The sequence below is a fragment of the Scophthalmus maximus genome, chromosome 1 (genome assembly GCF_022379125.1).
Source record: "Scophthalmus maximus strain ysfricsl-2021 chromosome 1, ASM2237912v1, whole genome shotgun sequence".
NCBI lineage: Eukaryota > Metazoa > Chordata > Actinopteri > Pleuronectiformes > Scophthalmidae > Scophthalmus > Scophthalmus maximus.
The window spans coordinates 23,746,768-23,767,104 of NC_061515.1; the positions used below are offsets into that span (position 1 = coordinate 23,746,768).

At 46.4% G+C, this 20,337-nt stretch overlaps 2 protein-coding genes across 17 annotated transcripts in view; one reads left to right on the top strand and one right to left on the bottom strand.

Moving 5' to 3' along the window:
• Window positions 1-15,025, top strand: part of tns1a (tensin 1a) — a 92,456-nt gene extending 77,431 nt beyond the window's left edge. For 7 of the 16 annotated variants that reach the window (XM_047336492.1, XM_047336490.1, XM_035626658.2 and 4 more), the window contains 18 exons: window positions 45-1,730; window positions 2,962-3,042; window positions 3,493-3,656; window positions 4,089-4,236; window positions 7,324-7,398; window positions 7,917-7,943; window positions 8,268-8,349; window positions 8,681-9,237; window positions 9,352-9,438; window positions 9,569-9,697; window positions 9,815-9,910; window positions 9,990-10,067; window positions 10,231-10,302; window positions 10,457-10,483; window positions 10,849-11,017; window positions 11,367-11,435; window positions 11,534-11,563; window positions 11,680-15,025. In XM_047336492.1, the coding sequence (XP_047192448.1) occupies window positions 45-1,730; window positions 2,962-3,042; window positions 3,493-3,656; window positions 4,089-4,236; window positions 7,324-7,398; window positions 7,917-7,943; window positions 8,268-8,349; window positions 8,681-9,237; window positions 9,352-9,438; window positions 9,569-9,697; window positions 9,815-9,910; window positions 9,990-10,067; window positions 10,231-10,302; window positions 10,457-10,483; window positions 10,849-11,017; window positions 11,367-11,435; window positions 11,534-11,563; window positions 11,680-11,809 (3,707 nt within the window). In that variant the 3' untranslated portion in view covers window positions 11,810-15,025. Of the gene's footprint in view, window positions 1-44; window positions 1,731-2,961; window positions 3,043-3,492; window positions 3,657-4,088; window positions 4,237-7,323; window positions 7,399-7,916; window positions 7,944-8,267; window positions 8,350-8,680; window positions 9,238-9,351; window positions 9,439-9,568; window positions 9,698-9,814; window positions 9,911-9,989; window positions 10,068-10,230; window positions 10,303-10,456; window positions 10,484-10,828; window positions 11,018-11,366; window positions 11,436-11,533; window positions 11,564-11,679 lie in introns of those variants that run through there. The other 9 variants (XM_035627070.2, XM_047336502.1, XM_047336504.1 and 6 more) reach the window with 7 other exon arrangements.
• On the bottom strand, window positions 4,247-5,447 carry LOC118302236 (C-type mannose receptor 2-like). The gene has a single exon (XM_035628277.2). The coding sequence runs from the start codon at window positions 5,433-5,435 to the stop codon at window positions 4,590-4,592; it is 846 nt and encodes a 281-aa protein (XP_035484170.2). The 5' UTR covers window positions 5,436-5,447; the 3' UTR covers window positions 4,247-4,589.
• Window positions 15,026-20,337: the final 5,312 nt, after the last annotated feature.

The window sequence follows — 20,337 nt, forward strand, 5'->3', positions numbered from 1 at the left end:
GAGGCATTTTAATAATGTTATACGTCTCTTTATGTCCCTCTCAGATGTTGTTCATACCCAGGGTCCACTTGACGGAAGCCTGTATGCCCGTGTCTGTAAGAAAGACTCCCTGGAGGGAGTTGTCACCATCAACGGTCTCCCGGTCCATGAAAACCCCTTGACCAACGCCAAGACTCAGCTGCAGCACGCCAACCATCCCCTCCAAACCGCCGACCAGACACTTCCTGTGACGGGCCACGCCCCCCTCCCTGCCGTTGACCACACCCTCTCCGTGAGCAGCGACTCGGGGAACTCTACCGCGTCCGTCAAGACTGATCGCACCGATGAGCAAAGCCAGTCTGTGCAGAGCGCCGCAAATCACAACAACCCCACAGCGACCAACCCACCGCTCAGCCCGCAGGAGAAGAGAGAGCTCGATCAGCTTCTGAGTGGTCTGGAGGCACAGAATCATCTGCGGCAAGCCTACCTGTCCACGTCCACCAGTCCAGGAGGAGGAGTGCGGCACCTGGTCCCGGCACAGGTGCACGTCAACGGGGGCCACACCAGGCTAGCTGCTGCCCCTTCAGCAGAGGAGCGTGAGACAGATATCCTCGACGACGAGCTGCCCAATAGCCAAGAGGGCAACAGTGTCGACAGCTTGGGCACAATTTCTTCCCTGGAGGGCCAGGCGACACCGGCTGACCTCTACTACCAATCACAGACGCCCGTTAGCGGGCAGAACGACGGGCCGTATCTCGAGAGAGGTGCCCTCGGGGAAAAGTTGAGCGAAATGCCAGTGCATGGAGCGCAAACGCCCACAGCGATGCAAGATAGGTCGGTGGACTCTGCATCACCACAGGGGGGGTACGACAGCTACCAGAACGGAGGCGGGATGTACCGCTCACAGTCCTTCGGGAACCCTCCGGCCGGCAGCCCTGAAACCAATCCTAAACTGATGCCCAGGGCCCCCGAGAGAAGCACCAGTAGCCGAGAGGCAGTTCAAAGGGGTCTTAACGCTTGGCACCAGTACAGCCTCCCAGATGATCCCTTTGGCCCCCCTCTTCAGTCAACCCACAGCTTGCCCCACTTCCCCACGCCTGCTTCACAGCGGGATATCGAGCAGTCCATCGAGGCACTCAACATGCTCATGCTCGACCTGGACCCGGTCAACTCCCACATGTCCAAGTCGCACAGTGCACCCCCTGGGGAGAACAACCTGAATTCGTCGCAGGTGCCCTTCTCTCAGACCCTCGCCAGACCCTCATACCAAGCGGACTCCGCCATCCACGGCTACAACAGCTCCGGGTCGGTCAACAACGCTTTTCATCAGCCGCTGCGATCGCCCGGGAGAGTGTCAACATTGCCCAGCCAGAGCCCTGTGATGGAGTCTCCAGTGTATTCCCCCCAGAGGCCCAACGCCGGCTACCAACACCAAAACACCACCCCGACGCACACCCCCGAGCCTTACCTCCAGCCGCGCCAAGCGCCCCACCACTACCCCACTGACCTTTCTTCAAGTTTCAACCAGCAGGCCCCACTGAAGCCTGCGAACTCACACCCAAGCAGCGGGGTTTCCCACTCCCCGGAGCTGCAGGGTTCATCTCCTTACCCTGGCTACAGTGCCTCCTCTTCCCCTCTCCCAGCTCTCACCCCCCAGCCCAAGGACACCTCCACCTCCTCCTTGGCCAGAGAACAAGATGCGGAGGAGGAGACGCTGAACTTGGAAGGCCTGGTGGCTCACCGCATTGCTGGTAAGACTTTGAGAAAATGCCATGGGGTCAACTAAAGACAATATTGGGCATGCTATATTATGATTCTTTGAATTTAGTTTTTACTCTTTACATACCCGCACAAATTTATTTCTGTGAAATATGAAAATGAATGTGTGGAGATCTGTAACAGTAAACACCAGACATATACCAAGGAGGCTATGTTTGTCTGTTAGTCAGCAGGATTACGCCAAAAACTACTAAACCAATTTGAACTGTTGTGGAAGCGTGGGGCGTAAACCAAGGAAGCATCCACTAACTTTTGGAGCAAATCCACATAAATGGGCGGATCCAGGAATGTGTTTTCACTTTCTTTAACATAGTGAGATAGGGCGTTAGGGTGTTACTCTTGTATCTAAAATAAGCTCATTATTTGCTGCTGTTATTTAGCAAAAGATCAACAATGACTGGCTGGAGGGAGGGAATTTAAAGAGCATGTTGTGTTTTTAAAAGTATTGAGCTGTAATGTAAAGTTTTTATTATTATTTGTGAATAAGCTAGAATGACCTATAATGATCTGTGTGTCAACCAGAAATGCAGACGTGGCTCACTGAAATGAACACAGACCCTCATTTAGAGCTTTATGCCATAGCCTTACGAAAACAGCTTGAAGCATCTTCAGTCATATTCGCCAAACAGCGCGAGAGGAGTGCAGCTTTTGACAGTTTGTGTTACCGATCCATTGCTGGACGCTGTACCGCAGCTCTGACCCGTGCTCATAAAATTAGCCCTGCAGTTGAAATAAAGCAGCGCTGGTGAGAGGGGGAGACAGGATGAGAGTAAGAATAGCTGAGCGTTCAGAGGCTCCTGCTTCCATGCATTGTCTGCATTCATATATATATATATATATATATATATATATATGTTTTTACCTTCATGTGGAAGCTGACAGGCGCCATCCAGTGGACAAAAAGTTATAAATTCCCTTGTTTTCAGAGGTGGACCTGATCATCCAAAGGTTGTGTTATACTGCCATGTTAACATTGTGTCGTCACGCACACCTTGTTCCTCTCGATTGGACTATGAACAAGATGTCATCTCATCAGACAAATATCCTTTCACTTTCTTTAGATTCATTTATTTTCTGATTTTTCTTCTCCTCTCCTACAAAACCCATCTGCCTGCTATGTGTCTCCTTCCACCTCTCTCACCTTCCTCCTCCACCCTCCTGCCTCCCATCCACCACCCCGACCTCCCCTCCCCCGGGGAACAGAGTACAACGCTCGTATTCGGGGCATCAGTGCAAGCATTTCACCGCAACAATCTGACCGCCATCGCTCCTATTCCTTCTCTGGTTTGTCCACTTTCCCTCGCTTTTTTTAATTTCTGCCATTTGAGTTCCTGCATTTGTGGAATCATTCTCTGCTTTCCAAATATTCTTTAAAAAAATGGTTTTAGATGTTTTTATGATTACTTTCTTCATCACTTTTCACCAGTTCCTGTTTTTTGTTCTCTCTTTTTTTCACTGTCCGCCGCTTCTTTTATTCCCTGCTCATAACTTCTTTACACTTTACACCTCCTTCTCTCTGTGTCCAGTTTTCTTGATAGAGGCACTGAGGTTATGCTCGCACACAAAAGTGAAGCATAGAGAGAGAAACTGTCACTTTTGATGGCAAAAGTTCCGAAACAAAAGGAAAATTGCTGATGGTTAACAAAGTGTGCACAAGAAATATAAAAAAGCAGTTTCAAAATGTACTGAGTGAGTTGACAGTTCCACTCAGTGAATATTTTTGGGCTGACGCAGGAGTTCGCTCCAGAGGTATGACCCCGGAGGTCACGCAAGAAACGGGCCGGCGTCGGACCACCAGTGAGGGACAGTACCAGAGCAGCCACGATAACTCGCCGGCGGTTCATTCATCGGACTTTGCCAACAACTTGGCCCTGAACCCAGGCGGGAGACCCCGAGAGGTGCAGTATTCAGCCTTATGGTCACAAGCCATGTGCACATTTCACCTATATGGTGTAATTTCACATGTAAAATGCCAATTTTTCTTCTGCATTGTCTGGTGAAAACCTGAAACATCAAGCACATACCGTAGCCTTTGTTCATATAAACAACTGGAAGCCATCAGAAATCAGTTTTCATTTCATTATGTCATTGAGTTCTAAAATTAATTGTTTCACCTCATAAGGTCTTTCGGGTGTAACCAAATTCGGTTTTGTACTTTAATGAGCCTTCTTTGCTAATAGAGATGTTGTTTTCGGAAACACTTTAGTCATAGAAATTAGAATTTAGTCATTTTTTGGAAGCAGAAGTCTCTGTTCTATATATGAATGGTCAATAACGAAATTACTGAAAATACTGAAAATGTCCTTGTGTTTCTCTCCGTTGCTTTCAAGGGTCCCATGCACAGCTATCGGGAGGCGTTTGAGGACGATAAGGCGGACGGGTTTGCCGACAGTCCCACCTTCGGAGGCGGTGGTGGTGAGAATTCTCCACAGACCCCCAGCTTCCCTGTGTCGCCACAGACTCCTTACTTCAACATGTGTAGGTCCACTCTGCCTGCAGGCCGGGGGCGCTCTCATATCCTCATAACACCGACTTTTACCTTGAATTCCTCTCGTTTGTATTTTATTGATTATAAAAGGGGGGGAAAAAAGATGTCACGGATAAGTGGAAAAAAAGCCAGGAAGTATTTAACAGGAAGGAGTATTTTTTTTTATTGTTACTTCAACTATGACCCTGGTTCATCACCAGTTTATTAGAAAGAAAAGGATAAATAAAATAAAATTCACATCCAAAAAAAGGAAAAGAAAAGAGCGCAAAAGACGGAGCAAAGTCAGTACCCATGACAACAAACCAAAAAGTCCAAATGTGAGATACATTTAATAGATAAACTCTCAGTAGCAAATGAAATGGAGTTTCTCCTCGCAGTCATGAGCCTCCCACACACCTGCAGCTCCAGACGTATCCAGTCCAATATTTGTTGCAGTGTTCCCCACAGACCCCATTCCCTCTGTGGCGTTAACGGCCAGAGTTAGGTCTGCACTGCTGATAATCTGTCCCCGTCCCGTCACCTGTACGGCAGCACACCCCAGGTGGAATTGAGGGCATGCAGGCTTGTTCCCTTGACCCCAGGCCTCGTAATCCAGCGGCCGACCGTCCACCCACTGCCAGCCGCCGGGGAAGAAATGCAAACCGATCCAGACGTGATCGGTGCTGCCGAGCTTGTCCAACTGTCTGCGGATCAGCAGCATCTCAGTCTCCGACGCCACGCTGGCCAAGTCGCTGTGATGCTCCCTGCAGTGCGCCAGAGCCTCCTCCCACGTTTTCCTCTGCCTCACCACGACGGCGCTGTAGCAGAAGAAGGGTAATCTGTAGCTCGGAACCGCGTCGTGCCACCCGTACATTTGAATCACACCGTAGTCTTCACTCGGTCGGTTATCAGGCTGGCCCGGTGCCCAGAAAAATGTGGACACCTCCTTGCCGCCTGACCAAATCCATTTCCCACCATTCGTGGAGCTTCTCTCCATCCCTGTCCACAAGAAATTCTCGCTGTCGCCGGCAAGCTTCTGAAGTCGGTCGGTGTCCTGTCTGTCGTTGACAGGAGCCAGGTCGGTGTGAAACAACCGACAGTAGTTCTGAGCTTCACTCCAGCTCACCCACTGCGGGACATAGACGTACTTCCCGTAAGCTGCAGACAAGCTCAGCAGGAGCAGGAAGCGGGTGAATTTGATTTGATCCATCACTGACCTGAGTCAAAGAAGTGGCAAGTCCCGCAGCACGCTGGGGATGTAAGCGGGTTTTGAAGATGTACATGCTGCAATTTGCAAGTATTTGCATAGATTGAACACACAGAGGAGGACTACTGCAGCCATCTATGTTAGACCTGCAGATCTTAACACTTTCAGCTTTTGACGAGTCGGTAGACAATTTTTAATTTTTAATTTGAAGTCATTTATCAGTTTTGAAACTATTATAGGAGTAAATGTCTTTCAATTTTGAGCTGATTCGTCAGACGTTCTTTGTTTACCTTGGTTTTACCTTTCATTTTTAAATCTACATAGTGTCTGCTTAAAACCTTTTTCTGGAGCTTTCAGTCACATCCTACAGTCTTCCCTTGCAGATGGAGTTTCTCAGGCTGAGGTCCTTTTTTTTTAACCATTGTCTGAGAGAAAATAATAATAACAGCTGATTTTAAAAAGCATTTAAAAAATGATACCACACAAATATTCCCTCAGCAGAAGGTTTTGTTAAGGGACAGCCCTTTGGAGGTCACACTCTCTCAACAGCTTCGGACACGTGCTCATTCAGACATTTGAATGGCTTTTCTCAACTCATAAAACAAATTCTGAATTTGCGTCGGAGTGTTGTCTTACTTGACAGCGAACAACAGCCACGTGCAGGTGTGTGCAAATCGTGTTTTTGAATAACAAGGGAAAGTAATATGTCATAGTTTCTCCTTGGAAAACAAATTTGGAAATATTAATATGGACGGATGGATGGCAAAGGAAAAGAATTTCACTTCAAACACACACACACGCTTCTTTTTTCATCTTCTTTATCTTCAGTTTTTGTATCCTAATTAAATGTATAGAAATATGAACCATGGACTGTAGTGGAAAAATATATTTCAGGTTTTATAGCAGATATAAAGACAACATCTTCTGAAGTTATAAAATGAAATATGCTAAGATATACACACACACACACACATGGGCGACAACACTGACGGCATCCTGCAGGTGTGTGTGACAGACTGTGAGGATAACTGTTGTAACCCTGCCCTGCCCCCTCTCCTGCAGTCAGTCCTGAACACACAGCTGTTGCAGTAAGAATCTGCTCTGTGGCACAAAACAAAACGTCATATTCACCCCCCCCCCCCCCCCCCCTCGCCCCTCTCCACGCCACCTAACCTGAGCATTGACCCAAATCCCTGTCGTGATGTTTTGGATTCTATCTTCTTCTCTTTTTTTTCCCATTGGAGGATGAATCATGGATCCAGTCTATTGAAACTGTTATTCGGCAGCAGTGGCTGAGAATAACGCATCGCTGTGTTCAAATTCATCGCTGGCATCAGAAACACTGCGTTTCATTTTGGGACATAACACTTCGGTGTTTGGAATAACTTTCATGTGTCTCGTCCACCACGCATGTTGACATTAACATGACCAGCCGCAGTCGTCCTCTCATGACTTGCGTATGTGTCACGGTTCACGCTCATCGATTCATTTTGTTTTATCTACATGTCCGGATGAAATCCCTCAGTAACACAGTATCGCTGAAACAAATGCAGCAAGTAATACTTCATTGTTTAATGATTACACTGGATTTTGAAAGTGGAAGAAAACATTGGCTACAAACCTGAGAAGTAAAACGTAATTTAAAACGGCTTCAGCCTTCACGTCAATAAATACAAGAATATACTGTGAAATCGTTCATTGACCAAGTTGGCCTCAAATTTATAAATGCACCATCTGATGCATTTTCATGTAGCAGTGAATTATCCCAAGCATTTGGTCATATTACGTTCTTGCATGGCTTCTCATTGTCATGTTGTTGTGTATGATTTCGTTCATTCTTTTTCTTTAAAATCCCTCTTTTTGTCTCATCTTCTATTTCATTTTTCGATAGCTCGCTCCCCTCCAGGTTTGGCCAAGACTCCTCTGTCGGCACTGGGACTGAAGCCTAATCAACAGGGTGGATCAGGTGAGTTTACACACATTGGATAGAATATTCAAATCTACATTTATACTGTGTCCTGCAGAATGAACTGTAACTCTGCATTTCCTGTTCGTTAATTCTTTGCTCATCCATAACGTTTTAAAGGTGCAGTGTAGACGTCTGCTTCGATGTGTTCCTACTTGATCTTCCTCTAGAGGAAAACCCCCCAAGGTTTCCAAAGACACAGAGTTATTTCAAGCAACATTTAGATCATGATAATATAGATGGGGGGGCGGACTTCGTTCAGCATCACTGTGTTCTGTCCTGCTGTAGCTGAGTTAGTTGTTAGTCTCTGCTGCCCCCTGGTGCTCACATCTTTTCCTACGCCCCCACAGCCTTCACTCCTTGCTTTGCACTCAAGTTTGTCTTCCCTGTCCCCTTCTCCTCCAAAAATTTCTTCTTCCTCTTCTTCTCAATCTTCTTCTTCTGCTTCTATTCTATTATTCTTCTTCTTCTCCTTCTTCTCCCCCTCCCCCTTGCTTTCTGCCTTTCCTTGCCGCTAGACTCTGATTCTAACGATGGAGAGCAAGGTAAGGGCATTTCTGTGGAAACTTCCTGCGTGCGCCTCTGCACCCAACACCATCACAGTCTCCTAAACAAAGACACATTTTGAGTGTTTCACTGCAACCAAACATTTTTTTTGACTATTTTTTTACCTTTGACTATAATGCATCACACTAGCTTTCCACAGAATGACCGTTTTACGTGTTACGAATGAACTATTTTCTATTTCTGTCGCTGCAATGCCTGATGCACTGAGGTCGTGGACAAAGGAAATATTGTGTGACACACTGAGCTGAGACTGTGTGTGTGTGTGTCCGTGTGTGTGCGTTGTGATGCCTTGTGTTCTTTAGATAATTGCGGTTTCGGGGACTCGAGAGTGCAACCGTTCCACGTCCCCCTCTCCTCCAGCAGTCCAGCTCACAGCGCTGACGGGTGAGTCCTCAGGTTTAGGAAAAGCATTTGTACTTTTTTCTCTTCTACTTTGGTGAAGACGAGGAAACATAGCGCAGAGAAGTTGTAGCAGGGGAAGATGAAGCACAAATCAGGGGGGAGCAAACATTATCAAAAAGCCACCGAGCTGGCTGAGAGATAGGGAGGCCAAACATTTTCACTGTTCAAATACACTGGAGACGTTTACGTCTCTGCATCTTAACCATTAACTGAGGGGGAGAGATGATGAGAGGCGAGCCTTAAAGTAGCAATAATAGATGCAGACTAATAATGAAACTAATTATTCTGTCCATTGTTTTTGTATTTTCTGCAGTAGGAGGATTGGGTCTTCAGACGGCCCCCCTTACAGCCCCACCCCCTCCCACCCCCACAGACCAACCTCCCCTGAGGGCTGCCAGGTCAACATCATGGGCGTCCACACCGTCCCCGGCAGCCCCAACACCCTCCACCGTACAGTGGCCACGAACACGCCGCCTAGCCCCGCCCTCCAGAGACGCCTGGGTCAAGCCAGCCCCTCAATGGCCAGACACACGCCTCCGGCCGGCGTCCCCTCCAGCCCTCTGATTGGCCGCAACCCTAAGACAGCGGCCGCCGGTGTGCCTCCCAGCCCCCTGATGGGGCGCCGCACGGCAGCGAGTGGCCACAGCACACCCGACGAGCTGGGGGCTGCCTCTCGCCAGGGGAGCGCCCACCTGCCCTCCACGCCTGCCTTCCCCGTCTCCCCGCAGCTGCCAGAGAAGAGGCACATGTCCAGTGGAGACGCAGAGAGGATGGACAATAACAACCTGACGCCGACACCGGCCAGCGGCAGCAGCACGCCGAATCTGTCCGGCACTCATACACTCCCAGATGTCTCCAAGTCCATATACGGTGAGACGCTGAAAGCAGATGCGACTCCTTTCAGGCTCGCAGGATGTGTGTGTGTGTGTGTGTATGTTTATCCTCTGCTCTGATCACGTTTCTGGTCTCCCTTCATCCAAACAGACGGTTGTCCAGACATCAAGATGAATGTGAAATTTGTCCAGGACACCTCCAAGTACTGGTACAAACCAGACATCTCCAGAGAGCAAGGTGAGAGTTTCAAACCCACTGATTTCAATTTTTTTGAATTTATTGAGGTGGTGAAATTAATCGAGTAATGAGTTTCTTCTTGGCTGCTCTCATCCCATCTCCTTGTTCTCCTCCCGTCTCCGTCTTTCAGCCATCAATCTGTTGAAGGACAGGGAGCCCGGGGCGTTCATCATAAGGGACAGCCACTCCTTCCGCGGGGCCTATGGTCTGGCCATGAAGGTGGCCTGCCCCCCACCGACAGTCCAACAAACCAAGAAAGGTTAGTAAAAAAAAACTCTTTGGCAGCATAAAGATTTTCTCACATCCAATTTGAATTAAATATGCTGTTTTACAAAAGCTTTGAAATGATCACTGAGCATTTTCTTTCTTCTCCAAGTTGGTGACATTACTAACGAGCTGGTGAGGCACTTCCTGATTGAGACGAGCCCCAAAGGCGTCCGACTGAAGGGTTGTCCCAACGAACCCTACTTTGGTGAGTGTATAGCTTTGTCCCAGAGATCATTCTGAAACTTCCAGGGAATGTTAATGGAGAGATGACTTTCTGCTCTCAGGTTGTCTCTCTGCGCTGGTGTACCAACACTCGATGACTCCGCTGGCTCTGCCCTGCAAACTGATGATCCCAACCAAAGGTCAGCCCAACTCTCTGTCTCATATCTCGCTCTCTCTCTGCTGACTTTTATGGGAAGCGAAGCTATGCAGTAGTACTTTTAAGATGACGTTAGTTGCATTGTAAACTGCTGTTTGTTTGTTGCTATCTATCTTTTTTTGAACTATGTTTTTTGTCGCTCACAGACCCAAATGAAGAGGCGTTGGAACTTGCCACACCTACTGATCCGGTTGTCGAACTTATTAAGCAGGGAGCAGGTAAGCATGAAAAAACTGAAGTTCATGTCGAGTTCCAAAGTGTCACTTTGCCAGCTCAGATTTCAGTCGGAAAAAGGATCGTGTGTTGATGTTAGAGGACACTTGTATAGTTTCTACGACAACCAGTTCACACACTGTCACCCTTACCTTACAGTTCAGAAGGTTCCTGAGGAAGCCCATGGTAAATAAATACTGGTTTGCACTGCTCTCATGCACTTTGAATGAATGTGAATGTTGGTGACGCCTGCTCTCACAGAAACAAGCAGCTAGTCTTTTGACCTCAACGTAGAATTTATTTAAAAAAAGGAAAAGTTCCAATTAAAAGTAGAAGGTTTAAAAGCATGAGTGGCGTATTGAGAATGGCCACAACGGAAGGCCGTCTTATTGTGTGCTCCGGCAGCTGTGCAGTGCATGAGAAACTTAACCACACGACACATTTCATTGGAAGCTTGTCACTGTAACCTCCATCCTTTCACAGCAACCTGCATGCACACTCCCCTCCCTCATATCTGTATTTATTCAACAGCGACTCTGTATCACTTCTAGCGTGCAACGTTCTCTACATCAACTCCGTCGACATGGAGTCGCTCACGGGGCCTCAGGCCATCGCCAAGGCGATAAGCCAGACGCTCGCGACCAACCCGCTGCCGGCCGCGACCACCGTCCACTTCAAGGTGTCGACGCAGGGCATCACGCTCACGGACAGTCAGAGGAGGTGAGTAAACACAACGGGCGACTGCAAACACGACCGTCCGCCTGCCCAAGCCCCTCCCGTGAGGCTGATGTATAATTTCTCATCATCTTTAAATTTGAGGATGAGGTGAAATTAGCAAAAACATTATCTGACAAGTCTTTAAATATGATTCCTCACTACCTATTACAACTGTGTGTGTGTGTGTGTGTGTGTGTGTGTGTGTGTGTGTGTGTGTGTGTGTGTGTGTGTGTGTGTGTGTGTGTGTGTGGTGTGTGTGTGTGTGTGTGTGTGTGTGTGTGTGTGTGTGTGTGTGTGTGTGTGTGTGTGTGTGTGCGTGCGTGTGTGTGTGTGTTTCTTTCTCCTGCACCAGAATCTTCTTCCGGCGACATTATCCCATCAACACGGTAACTTACATTGACACCGACCCCCAAGACAGAAAGTAAGAACCTTCAAGGCACCTTGTTTCAATTTGCAAATACCCAAACATAAGATTTCATTATGTTAAGACAATATTTATTTTTTGTTTTCTCTGCGTAGATGGGGCAAGGAAGGAGGTGGCTCAGTGAGGTAAGTTTAAATACTTAATTGTTGGGTCGAAACTGTTTCTGTGGATGGTAAGTTGTTCTGTTGCTGCAACCAAAATACTTAACACAGGTGGCGTTTTTTTTCTGTTCGAATTCCAGGCTTTTTGGATTCGTCGCCAGGAAACAGGGAAGCACAACGGACAACGTGAGCCACCTGTTTGCTGAGCTGGACACGGATCAGCCCGCCTCCGCCATCGTCAGCTTCGTCTCCAAGATGATGAACCGGTGAACCCCCCACCCACACGTTTAAATGGCAGTGGTCATTTCTAAACCTTCCTTCTTCGTCGGTTTCGCCAGGACTCGATGATGTCTTGTTTTTTTTTGTTTCTGTTTCCTGTTGATTTGTTGCTGTTTCCCTCCCTCTCTTGTTTTCTCTCTGCCTTGCTGGTTTGTCTTGACTTTGGTCTTTTTTGGAAAAGAAGGTCTATCCGAAGGTTTGGTACGGATCCAAAGTGGCGCGAGAGGATTTGTGATGTGGAGCTGTGAACGTGACAAACGTGGAGGCGACCGAAGGGAGAACATTTATTCACCCGTACGAGGGGAAAATGACTAAAGGAACAATGCGAAGTTTAGTCGGGGAACACATGAGAACTCGAGTACGTTTCAGGGTTTTCTGTCGTCGTTTCTGTTGATTGATTTACCAAAGGCTGTTGCAATACAAGTGCAAGAATGATGTAGCTACAAAGCCATTATTATTTCCTCTTTTCAAAAGATGAAGTGTTGATCAAAACAAAAACAAAAAAAGAGAAAAGAAATAAGAGTTTTCTTCTTGAACTTGTCTTCAGGAAAAAAAAAAGAAAAAAAAAGTTGGCCTCGATGGCTTTTAGCAAAACAGTGTCTGAAGACATTATGCATGTTAGCTTGATCTTTAAGCTTGGTTCTTCTTACCTTCCACAAGTCATTGTGAAACCCTTAGGGTGGTCTTTTTCCAGGTCTGTTGTGTGTTGGAAAGGGCTCTGCAGTGAAACAACGACTGATCTAAACGGCGCATAGCAGACCGAACTTGAAAAAAAGACGAAAAATTTTAAAAATAAAACCCCTAAAAATCCCACGCTAAGGTCACCGCACACTTTCAGCATCACCTCGGACTCCGGTCCAAGTCCGATCACACGCTCTCTCTCTCTCTCTCTCTCTCTCTCTCTCTCTCTCTCTCTCTCTCTCTCTCTCTCTCTCTCTCTCTCAAAACTCGCTTATTGGATTACTCCCGCCCTGGAAATCAGCAAGCGCCTGATAGCATGGCCGACGGAGAGAGGAAGACTGTTTGTCCACAAGGTGGCGCCACTCATTAAGGCTTGGACCCCTGCACCCCCAGCGTCCCATAGACTTGCCCATCACCGACTGCTTGCAGCATAGTGGATCTGTTGATAGACGCTGCCACTGAAACACACTGGAAATCGCCAGGGACTGGCCCCAATGACCTGGACCTATGCACTGTTCTTTATGCATGTTGTTGTCCCCAAACGCAACCCTCCCTCCCCCCACAGCTACATTCACCATCACTGAAAACATTCTTACGCTGTGTGCTGAAAAAAACGACTTAAAAAAAAAAAAAAAAAAGCCTTTAGACGCGTACACCAAGGTTGTACGCCGTTGTCGAAAGACTGCATGAAAATAGACGACATTTTTTTTACTCCTCTCAGAGTCCTGAAAAAGAAGTTAGACAACCCATTGTTGAAGTAGTCACATGATGGTGAGATGCTCTGTTTTTACTTTTGTTTCCTGTTTTGTTTTTTTTTTGTTTTTTTTTCTGTTCATTTTGGTCCATTTGAGCCAGGGTTTACCTTTTCGCTGTATCAAGGACGGTCCAGTCTTTTTTCCACAGTGTCGTCAAAATCTACATTTAGATACGTCGTAGGACAAACGAAGAAAAAAAAAACCAACAACACACAAGGAGTTTCCACACTGTGCGCAAAATGCCTGCTTGTTGAACACACGCTCAACCATTCACAATAAGCTAAGGAAAATTGATATTGATATAAATGTACATAGATATACTACTTTGAAAGGTGACATAGCGAAAAAGTATTTATTTTTGTTGCTTTGGTCCCTCATGATTACTCATATATACATATATTGTACAGTCTAGATAAAGAAGATTACCTAATGGGTTGAGAAAAAAAATATACTTATTTTGGCTAATGATTTCAAAGTCTGACGATTTTGAAATGTGTTTGAATATATGGTGTACATTACTTTGTACATGTATATGTTGGTTTTTCGGCTCGTCAGTTTTGTTTGTTTTTCTTTTTTTTTCTTTTTCTTTTTTTTTTGCGTTCTCTCAGAACGAGGTAGGGCATGAGTGACGTAGAAGCCGAGAGTCTGAGTTGCATGGACAGAAGCGTCTGAGCATGTTCCAGCAGCGGGAACACGCTCGTAGAAGTCAGCGCGTCGTAGCTGGTAGATAATAAAAGGCAAAGACACAAAAGGGAAAGCACGAAAAATGTTCCGCAGCCAACCTCAAATGCAATATGAAAACAGCTGTATGCACCCATGACCGTTACTCTTATAATTTTTGCCAAAGATTCAAACACTTCATGTCTGTGCACAATGGGATGCATGTTGCCCTTTTTTTCATTTTTTTTTTCATGTTCAACTGCTCCTCGACTTTTATGTTTCACCTTTTCAAAACGACACACTTTTGCTCAGCTTTAGCAGCAAATCTCAAAAATAAGCTGAACCAGCCAGGACACACAGGGGCGGAGGTCAAAGGTCACATACTGTATGTAACACCGGGGGGGCCCTTACGGCGAGACGTTCGGCCGCAGATGTGTCCTCCTCGGTCGCCTGCTCGGCGGTGAACAGACCTGCTGCTGTGGCCCAATTGGAAAAATGTGTAAACAAAGCACTTATATTCACAAATGCCAAAAGAGGAGTGACATGGATTATTCCACATGGGTGTCCGCGCTGGAGGTAAAACACAATCAGATGCTAAAGCTGGGTCCCGAAAAAGTCACTGATTTATTTATTCTTATTTATTCTTTTATTTCTCCTTTTTTTTATTTTTTTTTATCCTGTTTCATTATCACATTATCGCAGTTTTAACGGACGGAGGAATGCGCAGCGGCGCTTTATTTAAGGCCAAGAGGAACAGTGCACTTAAATCGACGACTAATGAGCTTCATTTCCCCCTTTAATTGCCCAACAACGCACAAAAGCTCAAACGTTCTCTAAATTAATTTAAAAAAAGAAAGAAAACGGAAAAATATAACATTGCATAGTGCCTGTTGACTTTGAGTCGAGAGTCGCCGTGCGTTTCCACCGTAGGAGAAGTGATTTCTGTGACCCCCCCCCCTCCCCCGTGTGCAGACGGGACTCGTGTGAATGTGCTACTATAAGACGTACGAAGGGTCTCGGATTTTGTTTGCGCTTATCATTTACATTATATTGTCATGGCTTACCTGTTCCTAAGGAGAAAAAAGAACATTAAAGCAATACAAGTCAGTTACGTTGGAGCTGTGCGCGTGTTCATTTGTCTAAAAATGTGAAGAAGAAAAAGAATATGATTTGGAAATATGGGATTAACTATTTTGTTTTCAAAGTTATTTACTTGTTTCTATCTTTGAATTAATGGTATTTTCTTGAATTGATCATGAATTTTGTCTTGTTTCACGATTTCTTGTCAAGTAACATGATCTTCCTGTATGGACAGATCATTTCACTTGTATTAAGTAATTTTCTCCTCAAATTCAATGTTTAATTCTTCTATTTTAGCTTTCCTTTTTTTTTTGCAGTGTAGATCTCACAGCCCAAAGGTTTTACCTTTTTCTTTTTCACACCTCAGCGTCTACAGTGACCTGTTGCTTTCCTATCTTAGGTTGGTTTTCATTTTCACATCCTTTATGTACATGGTGGTTAAGTCATTCAGTTTTATTGATCGGTCATAAGTGTAAAAACTCAAATATGAAAAACTTCTCCACCTCCTCCTCTTGTGAAACAACTCGGAAAGCGCGCGTGACTGCCGGTTAACCCACTGCCCTCCTCCCCCTCATTTCTTTATTTCACTGTCAAACTTCGGCCTGTATTCAGTTCCCATGTGTGTAATCCCTCTGTGACAGGGACGCCGATCGATCTCGTTCATTCTCTTAATCATACTCATTCTCACACACACACACACACACACACACACACACATCACTGGTGTGAATAATAAAGTTAAACAATGGCGTCGGTGTCACGGGACTAACTCGCCGAGAACCCTGAACCTGGAAACCTGGTAGGGACATGAGTTTCATGTGAGGACGGGACGGACTCCCTCTCCTCGTCGCTCCACACACACTCAGCGCAATTTCATTTGAAATGTTTCTAAAACATTTTGGAGGTTTCTCTAGTCTGACGATATTTCTTCTAAATACGCAGCATTATAAATACTTCTAATTAGCCAATCTGGAAGACACAAAAGGTGAAAGGAAGCACACTTCGTGTTGCGACGTCGTGGGACTCTTGAATTAGCCATCGCTAAAGTTTGGTTCTTCATTTTCCTTTTAGGTCTTTTTTGAATAAAAAAATAATAATTTCATAGTGAAAAACTATTTTTTCTCATCGAATTGAATTTCTTCCTCGTTTTGCTCTGGTGCCAGCGGCTACACCTACAAGTGTTATGCAACTTGTGGGAACAGAATGAAGCATTGCATAGATAGATTTTATATATATATATATATCTATATATATTTACTGATCCGGGGTCAAATCTTTTTCGGCTCTGTGCCTTCAAGTGGCCAATAAATCACGTCACAGAGCAGACGAGTCCAAGTGGAGTCACAAACCCTCAGTTCTGCTACTCGCGGTCCAAGTGTGATGCATGAAAAATCTTTTATATTTTTTTCAATTGCTTTTGTGGTTTGGGTTGTTATCTTGTTTGAAGAAACCTTCTCATTTGTCGACCACAACCAGAAACCAGAAATACTCCAGAGCGTCACTGTCACAAATTGACAACAGGTGTCTGTTTGTGGCTGCCGAGTCAACAAGGCAGCAGCAGCAGCAGCAGCTCGGCGCGTCTGCTGGAGGCCCCGGGGACCAACGAGGCGCCTGAGACATGGCAATAGAGAGAAATATATATAATCAAAACTCTGTGAGGTTCCCACGGCTGCAGACGGTGTTCATACTCACAAATATGCATGACACACTTCCCCCCTGACGCATACGCGCTCTCGCTCTCCGCTGCTCTGCCACGGCACATTATGAGCTGCGAGGGAGGCACACTCCCAGTGCACCGTGGGTCTGGGGGCTTCGGCAAGCTCGTAGACACTCCACGTGCGTTAATCTTCAGTGCGGACGGATGCAAAGGTGACAGGCCCGAGGACGGACGGCCTCCACTCTGTCCTGCCGTGATCCGATTTGCCGCCTTTATTTGCTCAGGGACAGTCTTTTGAAAGAGATCCCACGTGCGCAGACTAAGTTGTTACATTTCAACAGCACAAAACGGAGAGAAAGGCAAAACAAACTAAACCCGCAGAATCCGTCGAGGCGGTAGCAACGCGGCCAAAGTTCAAGCGTCAGACCAGCGGCGCGGCAGGTTAACATCCACCCTGATACCGGCTGACTCGGGGTTCAACCCACGGCCAAGTTATTGAAATTTTTTAATTTTTTCTTCCGCTTTGAAAGAGCTGCGGCGACGGAACGGCGTCCAGTCCAAAAGTGGACTTGTTCAGTCCAACAGCGTAGCAGGAGCTCCGCTCGTGTGCTGAGGTTCAAATACACCCGACGGAGCATTTTTACAGACTCTCTGAGTCAAATGGAACGAGTCGTCCTCCAGCATTTCTTCGGGTTCCCTCTGATCAGAGCGATGAAACGTTCGATTTCGAGGAATTAAACTGCAGATTTGATTTGAGTTACAGACAGCAAAAAAAAATAAAAAATCCATGGACGCCCTTTACGATGCCCAAATATAAACACACATCAGTGAGTTTTACACAATTGCCCATTCAGCTCCAAATGCACAGCTGACAAAACTTTTAATTTCTGATTTCATGTCTTAATCTTGTGCTTGCATCTCTGGAAAACACTTCCCGTACGGCTGATGGTCGATTGATGGACGTTTTCGGTTCTGCATAGACGCTGCTCTAGTTGACATTCCCCTGAAACAGTAGAAACGTCTTTGGATTTCAACCTTACGTAAATGAGAATCAACGGACGGTCAGCTGTGCGATGCACATAAATGTCCCATAACCTATTTGACCAAAAGTGTTGTTATGTGAGTGTCAGCCCGGCTTTTTGATCACACCGAATGATCATGAGGATAGTCGGATTTCAAGTCCCCCGAGTGAGTCAAAAACAGAGAGATAATAACGCCGATGACATCATCAGGGTGACTTTCTCACTCGGTGCCCCTTTAACGTAAGTCAACACCAAACGTCAGCGTCATTTCTTTTTCGGGGTTGTTGGAGAGAAGAAAAACAATATTGAACACCAATAACCAATGTGATGTGGATTTGGAGGCTGTGAGTCACGCCCCTTTTTTTTTTAAATCTCCGCCATGCGCCACGTGAACCTGAACCCGTGACCCGCGTGTGACCTTCCCACACAGAGACTCGGCAGGCTGCGGAAAAACCCGACCCGGGCACATGCGGATGCCACTGGACTGTAAATATTCAAACAGGGGAAAAATTGCCTCTCGGCTCTTATCAAGTGGAAAAATCAACCTGCTTGTTTTGGTTTGCACTCCACCTCCTCCTCCACGTCTCTTGTTCTTCTATTTTTTTTTTTTTGGACGTCCCAAAGACGATCAGTTCTTCAGATTAAAATGAGAGCGGTGTTCTGTTGCCGCTCCGTGCTCATTAAAAGGGACGCTGAATGCATGATCGCCCCTTTTGCCTTTTGGATAATGTTTGAGGAAGTTATCATGCGCTCATCGGAAAAAACACTCCCAGCTCCTGTCACATCCGCAGTTTGACCGACCCACAGCTCCTGAGGGTTTCCTTAAGATAACAGTGCTGAGATCGGGCTAATTAGGGGTGGAAACGGTACACTGGGCTCGTCCTCACATCCACATGTGAGTCAGGAAGAGCATTTTCGGCGCTGAAGCGCGCCAGCTGCTCTCCCGCCAAAGCAGCGAAGCAGGCCCTGTTAAGACTCCCACACCGCGTCCCCGCCCCGGCAGCTCGGTGGCTCCCCTTTTAGCTTCACGCTCGTGTGAAATCTCTCCGGAACAGCGACTGTGCCCGAGAGGGGGAGAGCTCATCGCTCGTATCTGCGCCGGCGCACGCCAGCGCAAGGGCGAAGATTCGAATCCACGTGGGCCCGACTTCTGTTGGGGCCGGCGACCGTGAGGCATCTGCAGCCGAGCGTAGATTGAGGTTTCTCTCGTGGCCCGGGATCGCGACGAGGACAAATTGTTTCCTCTCGGCCCCGACACCAAGAAAAAAAAGAAGTGGAATCTATTTTGTGACTCTTGCATTTCCAGATTGGGAAATTGCGATTTGAACTCTTTCTCGGCTCAGCAGAATCCCCACAACACTGTCATTTGTCAGCTCTGAAACTTTGGTCTTTGTACTTACATGTTGGTGAGGTTGCTTGTGGGCGGTCAAAAAGTTAACTGTCCCCCTGCTGCATGTTGATTTACCGTACGGACATTTCAGTATAGTTTCAATCTCCTAATCCAACTCTCTTCAAGAAAGTAAATAAACCTGTTTTCGTATTAACCGTTTGAATGCAGAGGTCACACACAACGTGTCTTATAGCTACAGTAATGGTGGTTTTAGACTATTTCCCACACAACTAAAGTCTGCGTGATTTGCTGTTTACATTGTCGACCCCTGTGAAGACCTTGCAATCTCGCAGGCATCACTGGAAGAACCAATAAAGTGAGCGGGTTAACACTCTGAGGTGAAACAATGCAAACCTCACGGTCCAGGATGAGGCCAAAGGGGGATGGAGGGGGTTGGAGGACACCTGCAGGAGGACACGAGTTATGACACGTTACGTCTGAGAGAAAATCACAAACGAAATAAATGTGAGCACTCCCAAACACGAGTGATGGCGGGGGCGTAAGTGTTGTCTCTTTACGACATGGTCCTCGAGTCAAAAGACTCTTTCAAAGTCATATTTGAACGCGCGGCGTGTACGTAAAAAGGCGCCGTCTCGCCTTTTCGTTTTCTAGCAACTTGCGTTTGGACATCTTTTCGCGAGCACAAGACGGAAAAGAAAGGTTGTGACTACAAGATCAGTCGTGCTGGAAACTCGAGCGATTTCTGTTTCGGCGGTCGCCCGGTATCAAAATGTTGAGTTTACCAGACGAGCACACAGGAGCGGTTTTAGATTTTGGATCAGCACAGCGCAGGCGGTGTCTTTCCAAAGTTAATAATTTCTTTGCTTTGAGGGGTTTTTTTTTGCCTTATTTTCTTGAAAAAGGCAATGATAATTACCAGCATGAATGAACATGACCACCACCATTTATTTCCTGTGTTTAAGGCAGCACCGATTCCATTGCACAACCATTATTTAGTCTATGAATTCTGCCAATGGCAATAAAAATCGAGACGATCTCCTCCATGGTGGAACTTCCACCCCTCGACACATTCATTCAGAAATTAAGCTGCCAGTGGGAAAAGAAGAAAGAAAAAAAAGATCCTCGCTTCTTCAGTCTTAAAACATCAGCTCTTTCTTCGACTTGGAATGAGTCTTCTGCTTTCTTTCCGTTCCAGATACATTTGTTCGAGGAGTCAGAGACAAGCGTGCACCGTGCACACTGCATGCGCTGTAAATTCCTCCGTCTGTAAACTGCCTAGGTCCACCACCCTTGTAAATCTGTCAGGGTCCGAC

Coding starts and splice junctions, on each gene's coding strand:
- LOC118302236 (XM_035628277.2), bottom strand. CDS start 5,435: ATGGATCAAATCAAATTCACCCGCTTCCTGCTCCTGCTGAGCTTGTCT.